Source organism: Ammodytes marinus (assembly GCF_949987685.1).
Source record: "Ammodytes marinus genome assembly, contig: scaffold_128, whole genome shotgun sequence".
Lineage (NCBI taxonomy): Eukaryota > Metazoa > Chordata > Actinopteri > Uranoscopiformes > Ammodytidae > Ammodytes > Ammodytes marinus.
The window spans coordinates 45,001-57,500 of record NW_027648097.1 but is presented as its reverse complement, the minus strand read 5'-3'; the positions used below and the strand labels follow the sequence as shown (position 1 = coordinate 57,500).

The 12,500-nt window shown below is 35.0% G+C and overlaps 2 protein-coding genes across 4 annotated transcripts in view; one reads left to right on the top strand and one right to left on the bottom strand.

Annotated features, from left to right (window-relative positions):
- Positions 1–1,607, bottom strand: part of rest (RE1-silencing transcription factor) — an 18,532-nt gene extending 16,925 nt beyond the window's left edge. For both annotated transcript variants that reach the window (XM_080054939.1, XM_080054940.1), the window contains exon 1: positions 1,482–1,607. The gene's annotated coding sequence lies outside the window, so the exon portion shown is untranslated. The remainder of the gene's footprint in view (positions 1–1,481) is intronic.
- A 5,391-nt stretch (positions 1,608–6,998) lies between these two features.
- b4galt1l (DP-Gal:betaGlcNAc beta 1,4- galactosyltransferase, polypeptide 1, like) overlaps positions 6,999–12,500 on the top strand; it is a 50,418-nt gene continuing 44,916 nt past the window's right edge. Inside the window, exon 1 of one of the 2 annotated variants that reach the window (XM_080054935.1) lies at positions 6,999–7,553. In XM_080054935.1, the coding sequence (XP_079911061.1) occupies positions 7,552–7,553 (2 nt within the window). In that variant the 5' untranslated portion in view covers positions 6,999–7,551. Of the gene's footprint in view, positions 7,558–12,500 lie in introns of both variants that reach the window. The other variant, XM_080054936.1, reaches the window with a different exon arrangement.

Below are 12,500 nucleotides of genomic sequence, written 5' to 3'. Positions count from 1 at the left end.
ACTCTTCTGTACTTTAGTATGTAGTGTAGTAAAAAGACTAAAACTCTTCTATATTTTAGTATGTAGTGTAGTAAAAGGACTAAAACTCTTCTGTACTTTAGTATGTAGTGTAGTAAAAAGACTAAAACTCTTCTGTACTTTAGTATGTAGTGTAGTAAAAAGACTAGAACTCTTCTGTACTTTAGTATGTAGTGTAGTAAAAAGTCTAAAACTCTTCTGTACTTCAGTATGTAGTGTAGGAAAAAAGACTAAAACTCTTCTGTACTTTAGTATGTAGTGTAGTAAAAAGACTAGAACTCTTCTGTACTTTAGTATGTAGTGTAGTAAAAAGACTAAAACTCTTCTGTACTTTAGTATGTAGTGTAGTAAAAAGACAAAAACTCTTCTGTACTTTAGTATGTAGTGTAGTAAAAAGACTAAAACTCTTCTGTACTTTAGTATGTAGTTTGGTAAAGAGAAAAAGTATGTGATTTGTAACGCAGGGATAATATATCTGTTCATAGTTTTATAAGAATACGTTTCGCTTTGTGTGAGTGATGTCAGAGGCAGCCTGAGTATGCGTCGGCCATTTTAAGCAGCACCACCGCTCAGTCGACAGCGCCATAAAGACACGATCGCGTTCAGAACTTCACCCGGAAAACAGCGACTTAACGCGGCTGCGGCGGCGCTGTTTGTCGGGGGCTTTTCAACTCCTCCAGGAGTTTATAAAAGAGGGAATTAATACACACACGAGGCCGAATTGTCCATTGAACTTTACACAATATGAAAAGAAAGGTAAAGTGTGGATAGAAATAGAGGTGAATACTTTAAATCTTTCTGTAAACTGACTTTTGGTTGAGGCTTAAAATAGCGGGATTCTGACAGAGGTTTGGTTGAAACAGAAGTTAGTGTAATGTGTAAACGTTTACTTTACAGGAGATGTAACTTACCATTATAAGTCCCTGTTAATAATATGGAGATATAAACTGAGTCAGGTAGAGGTTAGAAAGCTTTAAAAAGTCAAAATGTGACGTTTTTGGGATGTTTGGGGGAATGTGTTGCGGAAGCGAGGAGTGAACTAGTCAAACGCGACACTTTGGCTGTTTTAAGACAAGTTGGTTGAGGTTATGTTATTGTATTCCTTACGTTTGCTGCTTCGTATCACGTGTAAGAGGTTAAATGACATGAAAAGGCCTGTTTTGTAGACTTAAACAACTTTAAACTTAAAAATAATTAAATAAATAAATCCACCACATTCAGATTTAAGGTTTAGCGGTTATTACTGAGTTGTTAAGCCGAGTTTGGTGCATCAAAAGTCGGATCAAATAGCCTGACACCCCCCGTTCACCCCCGAGTGTTAGCCATGGTGCTGATCAGCCCCGGACAGCGCCTTCTTCTCTTCAACACAGCCTCCATTTTAACACAACTTTCCATCAAAACTCGGTCTAAAAACCCTCTTAAAAAGCCCATTTCCAAACCCCACATAGCCCACACACACTCACCAACTCCTCCGCTACAAACTCCAGCCGCTTTCCCGTCTCTTTCTCACTGATTTCTCACTTTTTCTGTGACTTTTTGTCTAAAACAACCGAGCGAGAGAGAGTGTGGAAAAGTGCTGCAGAAGTTTCCGCACATTCCAACACAGCGACGCACGTTGCTGACGTCATTACGTCGCCCGGAGGACAACGGCACGTTTTCTGATGATTTTGATGTGTTAAAAAGTTACCCTGCGTTCCAATTCACATACTATTTCTTTTTCCTACACTACATACTAAAGTACAGAAGAGTTTTAGTCTTTTTCATACACTACATACTAAAGTACAGAAGAGTTTTAGTCTTTTTACTACACTACATACTAAAGTACATAAGAGTTTTAGTCTTTTTACTACACTACATGCTAAAGTACATAAGAGTTTTAGTCTTTTTACTACACTACATAGCCTACTAAAGTACAGAAGAGTTCTAGTCTTTTTACTACACTACATACTAAAGTACAGAAGAGTTCTAGTCTTTTTACTACACTACATACTAAAGTACAGAAGAGTTTTAGTCTTTTTACTACACTACATACTAAAGTACAGAAGAGTTTTAGGGCCACAGACAGGAGAGAAAAGAAAATCGGATAAGGAAGATTTATTTTTTATGTCGAGAAATGCTAAAAATAAAGACGAATACTCAAATGCGATTTGAGTTAGTGTGGCATCTAGGTATTTTTGGCATAATGCATTGGCATGCATGTATTGGGACATCCTAAATCTGCAGGAACATTGTCCTCTTTCAAATGTACAGTCAGGCTGGCTAATCTCCCTCCACACTATCTATCTATCTATCTATCTATCTATCTATCTATCTATCTATCTATCTATCTATCTATCTATCTATCTATCTATCTATCTATCTATCTATCTATCTATCTATCTATCTATCTATCTATCTATCTATCTATCTATCTATCTGTCTGTCTGTCTGTCTGTCTGTCTGTCTGTCTGTCTGTCTGTCTATCTCTATCTATCTATCTATCTATCTATCTATCTATCTATCTATCTATCTATCTATCTATCTATCTATCTATCTATCTATCTATCTATCTATCTATCTATCTATCTATCTATCTATCTATCTATCTATCTATCTATCTATCTATCTATCTATCTATCTATCCATCCATCCATCCATCCATCCATCCATCTATCTATCTATCTATCTATATGTCTGTCTGGCTGGCTACTCTCCCTCCACAGTCCTCTTCTTGCTTCTTGGAGTTTCGGCACCAACTTTTGCAGGACATCTAATCGAGGATGACAGAAACTGGAACTCTCTTTAGTTTTCATTTATTTTCTTTCTTTACGCACGACACTTGGTCACATGTCATCAACAATCAGCATTCAAACAATTCAGAAGAGCCTTATATAGAGCAAGTTTACATTTTTTGTAGTCCATATTTCCACCTTGTAATGCCGGCGCCGCTGTTGATTTATTTTATATTAATTATTTGTAAGAGAGCAGCCACTCGAGTTATATGTTATTGCTCTGTTTGTTTTGAATGTTTTTATGAACGATCTGTATTAACAGTGTGATCACCGTATTTATTTTACTGCATGCGAGCCAATAAAGGCTTGCAGATAGGCAATAGGAAAGTGATGTCCTGCGCCAAATAAGTGAGGAATTGTTCTGCATGTAAATAATTTAATTAATAAGAAAAACAAATAGAAAAAAAAAATGCATAGGCTATTACAACAGGAAACATAGACCCTTTCACACAAAATTCAGACAAAAGACTGAAACTCCACACAAAAGACTCCTTGTGTTTGTGTTTGTGTGTGTGTGTGTGTGTGTGTGTGTGTGTGTGTGTGTGTTTGCACCTTTGTTGCACAGGTGCGCCTACCTTCAATACTAGTCCGATTCTGAGTCTAGACACGGCAGGTGAACAAGGTAGGATTTTAACCTCATAGATTTCACTAGTTCATTACTTATATTAAAACTAGTATTTACTAGAAAATGCATTTCCTGCTGAAAATGCGTGTGAATGCGGAAACAGCTTACGCTAAACTGGATAGCTGAGTATGAAGATTTTAAAAAGTTTATGAAGGTCATAATTGTATAAAAGGAGTTTAAAAGGAGTTGAAAAGTTGAATATATATAGAGGGTTGAATGATATTTATTTATGAAATTATGAATACGTTGAGAGACATGGATAAAAAACTTAAAACTGTGAAATAGTGATTGAATAGACTTGGAGCTAAAGTACATTGATGGCTTGATGGTGTCTGAGGACGACCTAGAGAGAGAATGTATATGAATCAGCTAAAGGACTATGAAGATGTGGAAAAGTAAGAAATAGTCTAAAGTATGAACGGTAGTGAATTTTTGAACTCTAATTGAAACAATGTGGAATATTTAAACATACTAGTATTTATTAGTGTGAATGCTGAAGCATTCACACTTTTTATGGGTAACAAGTGTTTTGTTATAAACCCATTGTGTAAAAGCCTAGAAGAAAAATACTGAGGAGCTAAATATTTTCAATTTGACATGAAAAACACAAACAGTCGTCTCACCTCAAATTCAGCAGTCTAACTCCAAGGAAGACTATGTAGGTGACCTCTGATCCCAATTCTGGATATTTACATACCAAAATTTCACAGACAGCTCCTTCTGGTTCCGAGATATAACGATTGTGACAACCAACCCGTGTGACAAATTACCCCGTTCTCCCCTACAAAATTTATATCTATTGAAGGAAACTTCTGATTTTAATTTATTTTTGTTTTCCTAAAAAAACTGGTATGTTATAAAATAAACAATTTCATGTGAGAGAATTTCACCCTTTCATCAAAGAAAATATTACGTAATTTGTGTGAAATAAACAAAAAAATTATTCAAACTGTAAAGATTAACACACACACACACACACACACACACACACACACACACACACACACACACACACACACACACACACCTGAAATCAGCTGTAGTATAGGAGAGAAGAGAGAGATGAGAGTGTGTGTTTGTGAGTGTGTCGTCTGCCACCTTGTGGAAATGCTAATAACTACATGAATGAAAATGCTTAAAAAATGTACGTTTAACCCTTATATAACCAGGTAAATCACAGATACAGGGCAGCTATATTAACCCTTATGCCCCGTTGGTGGAGATTTGTGTATCTGGGGTTGCATTTTTGAGATAATTTTGGCTGTGATTGTCCCCTAGCCATAAAATTTGGTAAGGAGGTGTGTTTTACAATGAAGTTGGGATATTCTGAGTTTCATCCATATCTACTTCATTTTGACTGTGTGAGATGTTTTTGTTACACTGGGACCGTTAACTACACGATTTGTACCATTGACTTCCATTATAACGACATTTTTTGACCCCCCCCCCCCTTAAAATTAAAGTGAAAAATAATTTTGACTGTAATTTCCCATTTCTCTGTAGTAAACTTGATAAACTTACGTAAAAACAAGGTCAATAAAAAAAATGCCCCATTTTAGCCCCCCCCCCCCCACTAACCTCTATGGTGACCCTTTACAACAAATTGGCATTCTTGTATAATTCATGGCTGCAAACCAATAAAAAAAATAAAAAAATACAATAAAATGGTTTTGATGTGTAGTTAGTGAACACATCTTTTAGTCAGAATGGTTGAAGTGAAAAAATATTTTCCAGGAGTCAGTCTGTGTGAACTCAAATCACATAAACTGAAATCCTTGTGTAAAAAGATGCCATTTCGTAAACTCATAAAAAGCCATAAAACCAGTATTTTTGATTCCTTGGCAATGGCAAGATAAAATCAGAATTTATATAATTTTTTCCATTAATTTTGAAGGTAAGGCATCACATTTTAGGTTTTAACTAATTTCTAGTTGATTTACTCATTTCATATGGTCTCAAACCGAGGAACAAACATGCCAAATGACACAAACGAGAAAAAAATTGAAATTTTCATATTTTCTGTCAAACTTCAGGATTACTAGCCACTGTGACAAAAAATCTAAAGAAAAATGTCAAAGGTGTTCTGATATGGATAGTATGGACTGACGTCTGCATGTCCATGACAAAATAAGATTGTGTGTGTATGTGTGTGTGTGTGGGGGGGTGTGTGTGTTTGCATGTGTCATACGATATTAGGGCTGCAAATCTGTACCCCTTGTAATTTCTCTCCTCTCATACACACACACAAGCACACTTTCACACACACACATGCACTTACACATGCACACACACACACACACACACAGACACATACACACACACTCACACACTAAAAAAAAAAAAAAAAAGCTGTTATTTTGTAGTTTTAGTGAATGGTTTTCATCATAAAAATTCATATTTTGATGATAAAAGAGGTGATAAAATGGGTAAATTTTAATATTCTCTTTCATTTTGCCCAATTGCATTGTGTTTTATGCAGTAATATGGGAAATCAGAGGCAAAAAAAATGTTTCACTTTAATTTAAAGGCGGGTTGCCAAAAAGTTTTGTTATAATGTAAGTCAATGGTAGAAATCTAACTTTTTTTATTCAATTTGACATTATACAAAAAGTAATAATGCCCCAAATTCAATTTTCTCACCTATTGTTCAGATGGGTGAGCCGGTGATACTAATAATAATCAAAGTAAAAAAAAATATTTGAATATTGAATTTTAGTGTATTTTTCAAAAAAGCGGTTGGTGGTATATGATCGAAATTGGCATCTAAAGGGTTAATTTTTAATTGTGATTAATTAAATCATGACATAGATTGAACAACAACCCCTTCATGAAAAAAATGGAAAAAAAAATTGTGAAAAAATATTGATCTTTCATAATTTTAATGCAGTTTAAAGGTCAACATACACAAAATGTACTTAACGGTCCCAGTGTAACTTTTTTTTAATAGGGCATAAGGGTTAACACTATACATTACACTTTTAAAAACATGCTGAAAATGCATTTATTTAAGACCTGAGATCTCAGATTAATTTTTCATTGTTTACAGATGTCTTCAGAGAGTGTGCAGGAGTACAGAGTGATGGAATATATATCCCGGTGAGTGCCTACATCTATCTATCTATCTATCTATCTATCTATCTATCTATCTATCTATCTGTCTATCTGTCTGTCTGTCTGTCTGTCTGTCTGTCTGTCTGTCTGTCTGTCTGTCTGTCTGTCTGTCTGTCTGTCTGTCTGTCTGTCTGTCTGTCTGTCTGTCTGTCTGTCTGTCTGTCTATCTATCTATCTATCTATCTATCTATCTATCTATCTATCTATCTATCTATCTATCTATCTATCTATCTATCTATCTATCTATCTATCTATCTATCTATCTATCTATCTATCTATCTATCTATCTATCTATCTATCTATTTTATTGTGAAGGCTTTAGCTGGAAGTGTAATAACGTTGTGTGTGTGTGTGTGTGTGTCTAGCTGACGTCACCCCTTACGTCATTACGTATGTTACGCTTTGGTGATTCTCTGACTCTCCTCCGTCGTTGGATCGACACCAAACTTTGTTCGCCGTCACTTATACAGAACTTTACGGTGGGAACTGACTGTTCCCGTTCATAATAACGAGCTAAAACTGCTTGTTTTATTGATATTTTATATAAAAGTGATTTTTCGCGGGCTGTTTAAGCCTACTGTGCTCCCAGCAGTGTTTTGTAACGGCTTTTCTAACGGAACCTGGAGCTTTATAGAGTCAACGGTCGAAGCTAACCGCTGCTAACTGCTAACCGTTAACCAGCCGTCCAGTAGGTTTTACTGAAGTCGTGAATTCGTTATTTTCTGCCTCTTTTTGATGTTTTTCACCATTATTATTTGACCTAAAACTACGAGATTAACTGCCAAACTCTCCCGCGGACTTCAGTGGATGTAAACGGGGCTTTATTTGCTCCTCTTAGGGCTGTTTTTTGAAGTTTTTTCCACCTTTTGACTTTGAAACTTCCAGGCTCTTCCGCGGTCTTCAACCGAGATGGAGCCCGAGAACAGCAGCTAACGAGCGGGTAACGGAGAACCGTGAGACCCCGCCGCCAGTACAAGCAACGTTTCTGCCCAGCGGAGATATTTTTCTCCTCTCCTTCTCTAGTCTATGTAAGTTTATTTCTATTGTAACACAATTAATTCATACTCAAGGCTTTACACGTGTTTTACAAGGGCTTTGAATTACATTATTATAATTTTTATCATTATAAAAAGACATAAGAAAACATTTAAATTCTATTTTAGCCGAGACACTGAAGGGAACATTTTTTTTTCAAGCACTGGTCAATTTCTAGATTTGTGTCTGTTTATCTTCCATAACATGTCTTCTTTCATACTAGTATTATGGCAAAGGTCCAAAATGTACATTCAGGTGTTTATTCGACTAAACCTTGTTTGTTAAGGCAAGTTTATTTATATAGCACAATTCAGACACAAGGCCACTCAAAGTGCTTTACAGGGGCAAGATTAGAATACATAAAACACATTATAAAACATTTAAAAGTGAATAAAAGAAGCAAATAAAATAAAAATTGCAGGTTAAAATGGAAACAAAAAAGTCTTCAGACTCGATTTAAAAGAACTGAGAGTTGCAGCAGACCTCAAGTTTTCTGGGAGTTTGTTCCAGATTTTTGGTGCATAATAACTAAAAGCTGCTTCTCCTTGTTTAGTCCTAACTCTAGGGACTGTAAGTAGACCTGTCCCAGACGACCTAAGGGCTCTGGACGGTTCATAACGTATCAGCATATCAGTAATGTATTTTGGCCCTAAACCATTTAGTGCTTTATAAACCAACATCAGTATTTTGAAATCAATTATTTGAGTGACAGGAAGCCAGTGTAAAGACCTCAGAACTGGGGTAATGTGATCCACTTTTTTGGTCCTAGTGAGGACTCGAGCAGCAGCGTTCTGAATTAGCTGAAGCTGTCTGATAGATTTTTTTGGAAGGCCAGCAAGGACACTGTTATAGTAGTCAAGTCTACTAAAATAAAGACATGGCTTACTGATAACCAAACATGTAACCACATATAACACTGCACTGTATCGGCCCACTTTCTATTGAATTGTATTTCCTTTTTAACCAATACTTATGTTTGTCCTTGCTTTCTATAGAACCTTTTCATGTTATGTATTTATTGTATATCTTTTGTATTGGTTTTACTGTAACATCCACCTGCCTATGGACAACAGATGGAAATTAGCCCCTGGGCTACAATCTGGCACATTTACATGTTGGAATGACTATGTTTATCAATGTGCATTGTCCTGAAATAATTAAATAAAATAAAATAAAAAATGAATAAAAATAAAGATAAATGCATGGATAAGTTTTTCTAAATCTTGCTGAGACATAAGCCCTTTAATTCTTGATATGTTTTTCAGGTGGTAGTAGGCTGATTTATTAATTGATTTAATGTGTTTCTTGAAATTCAAGTCGGAGTCTACGATAACACCAAGATTTCTGGCTTGGGGTGTGAAGGATTCGTATGTTGTTTGTTGTATGATGAATGATAGCCTTCATGTTCTTCTTAAAACATGCTGAAAGTACATTTTTAAGACCTGTATTTACAGTATTTTTTTTATTTATGAAATGAAAAAAGGCTGTATCCAAATTCTGATCAGTAGAAAAGCGTTTGACAATGCACACGTCCTTCTCTCTGGCCTCTCTCCAGCCTGGATGCCGGGGGACTCTTTGGTTTGACAATACTTTGTTGTTAAAATGATAATGCCAAATTTACACAATTATTCAAACATTTCTGAAAAGATTGTAATACAAAAAAAAAATATTGTTTTATGTCAGTAATCAACTGGCAAAGTTTCATGAAGCTGAACAATCCTTGATCCTAGTGATTTGATTACAGTTTTTCTCAGTTGCTTTGGTGCTTTTCTCAGATCAGAATGGAAATTCTCATAACTATTAGTTCAACCTCTATTAGACATTAGACATTTAGTCATTTGAGCACATCATAGCAGCAGTTTCTCCTTCCTCTGAACACATTGCAAATGATTGTATGACGTGTTGAAAAAGATTTTTAAAACATTAAAATACATTTAAAAAAAAAATATATATATTGTTTAATATTAAAAAAATGACTTAAAGCTGCAGTGTGTAGAATTTTGGGTTTTATTTCCTCGCAGATTTTGTAGAAAGTAATTATAATATCCATAAGTACATTTAATTTAGTGCATAATAGCTGAATTTTTTTTTTTTTAATTATTTTTTCCCATAGAAAGGGTCTCATATAAGTCCATATTTCTGCATATTTTGGACCAAGGCCTAGTGCCGCCATCTTGAAAGTGTCATAGTTGGAATGTCTTCAGGTGCATTGTTTATTTATTTTTTATTAAACAATATATATATATATATTTTAAATGTATTTTAATGTTTTAAAAATCTTTTTTAACACGTTTTTTCTTCTTCCTATTGATTTGATAATGTACTTCTCTTTTACTTTTTTTTATTAATTTATTTTTAACGTTTTATTTTAACTTTATTTAATTTAAAGGTGCAGTGTGTAATATGACATCATCAAGAAAGTTCTACAAAGTTCTAGAATGCAACGCTCCCTGGGTAACCCCAACCCTTTGGAATAATAACAGAAGCTACAGTGGCCTTCAAGGACAAGAACAATTCTAAATTTTAAACAATGCACCTGATGACATTCCAACTATGACACTTTCAAGATGGCGGCACTAGGCCTTGGTCCAAAATATGCAGAAATATGGACATATATGAGACCCTTTCTAAGGGAAAAAAAAATAATTCAATACATTTTTTTCAGCTATTATGCACTAAATTAAATGTACTTATGGATATTATAATTACTTTCTACAAAATCTGCTAGGAAATAAAACCCAAAATTCTACACACTGCAGCTTTAAGTCTTTTTTATTATTATGTGTTTTTATTACAAACTTTTTAATAAGTTTTTTCTTCTTTATAATTCCACTGCTGAATGTTAAACATTATTGAACGATGACGATGCTGCTGACGGCACATAGCACTTTATGCACTTTATATCTTGGCACTTCATGACTTTATTTTTTATTTATTTTTTAAAATTTTTAACCTTTCAGGGTCACTGTGTAATATGACATCATCAAGAAAGTTCTACAAAGTTCTAGAATGCAACGCTCCCTGGGTAACCCCAACCCTTTAGAATAATAACAGAAGCTACAGTGGCCTTCAAGGACAAGAACAATTATAAATTATAAACAATGCACCTGATGACATTCCAAAAATATGAGACTTGCCTGCTCAATGTACAAAATGTTATATTAATATTTGTAATTCTCCGCTCAGGGGGATAATTCAGATTATTGGCAGAGGTGATTTTACACCAATGAGGACATATTTATGAATGAGGATATTGATTTTAGCTAATAAATTACTTAAAATGTTACACAGTGTCCCTTTAACCAGGAAAGTCCCATTGAGATTAACAACCTCTTTCTGGAGGGAGTCCTGGCCAAGAGGCAGCAACAAGTTACATGTTCACTCACAATAATACACTCACAACATATAGACAAATTAAAATGATAAAAAGCTGTTATCAAATAAAATCATAAAAAACTGTTTTCAATTAAAATAATAAAAACAGTTCCAAGTAAATAAAAAATCATAAAAAACAACTACAAGTAAAAGAGGTGGATGGTCTGAAATGCTCTCAGCTTAGACTTAAAAGCGTTCACAGAAATCATTTCGGTTAATTTAAAATCAGCCAGTTCCATGTGGTGGGAGCAGAATGGATGAAAGACCTTTTTCCTAATTCTGTGCGTGCAAATAAAACTGACATTTAACTTTATGGCTATTTATTTTTTAAATCAAAATCTCTTTATTAGTTTTTTTTTGTATGACAAGTGCCAGATTGTTCATTGTTACACACAGGTTGAAACGAAAAGGACAGATAAAAAACTACTGATGACCAGAGGTGGGCAGAGTAGCCAAAACATATATTAAAGATAAAAAACTACTTAGGACACTTCAAAACAAACAATAAAAGAAACATAATCCCTCCCAAGTCACTGCCAGTTCACAAAGATTGGAATTTTTTCATTTTTTCATTTAACTTTTATTTATCCTCCAGAGACCAATTGAAGGGTGACCCTCATTTACAATGACGTCGAGTTTAAAAAAAATTCAAAGGAAAAACAACAATACATACAAAATATTCAATGAAAATACATCAAATACACAACAACAGGTGAAGAGAAAAACAATTGAAACATTTACACAGTGGTGAAGATTAAGTGGCAGCAATTAAAATTAAATGGATGAAAGTACAATATAGCCTAATTAAAACAGTTACAGGTAGAGTTTGGCAGATTTAAGATAGTTTGTTTAAATTGGTTAAAGGATATGAAGGTATTTAGTTTAATTTGTTGCTGTAAGTTGTTCCAGGAGTCAGGGGCACTGAAGCTATGAGAATGAGCCCAGAAAAGGTCCCCATGCTTCCTGAAACCCTGCACTGGACTGACGAAGCGAGTATCTCATTTTCTCTAGCTTGAGACAGGACATAAAGGTTGCGTTCCGAATCTCATACTTTCTACTATATAGTATGTAGAAAAAAGATTTAGGATGTCCCGATTCTTGTGGCCAGATTTAGGATGGTTAGAAGTACCCGGATGTCCTACTTCATGCGGCCAAGATTGTTAGTGTTGAAAAGTGCATCCTATTTGGGCGATTCTGACCCACAATCCAGTGCGCACGTGAAGTGACGTAACATCGACGAAGCCTCCATATGAAAACAAACGGGGATGCGACGGATATAAAAGCAAGAGGCAAGATCAAGGCGCAATGTTATGATGAAATAAGAGAGTAAAGTATGTCCCAATAGTATGCCTACTGCATCCTAACTAGATTATTTTTATCATCAGATGTAGTATGTAGAATAGAGAGAAGAAAGAGGAGGAGATTCGGAACGCAACCAACATCTCTCAGACATTGTGTGTGAGTGGGCGGGACAGGTTGCCTCCAGTTCGCCGGGCCAGAAGAGAGGCAGAAGATATAGTGCGTCGCTTATGGCTATTTATTTATAACGTTTTATTTTAACGTTA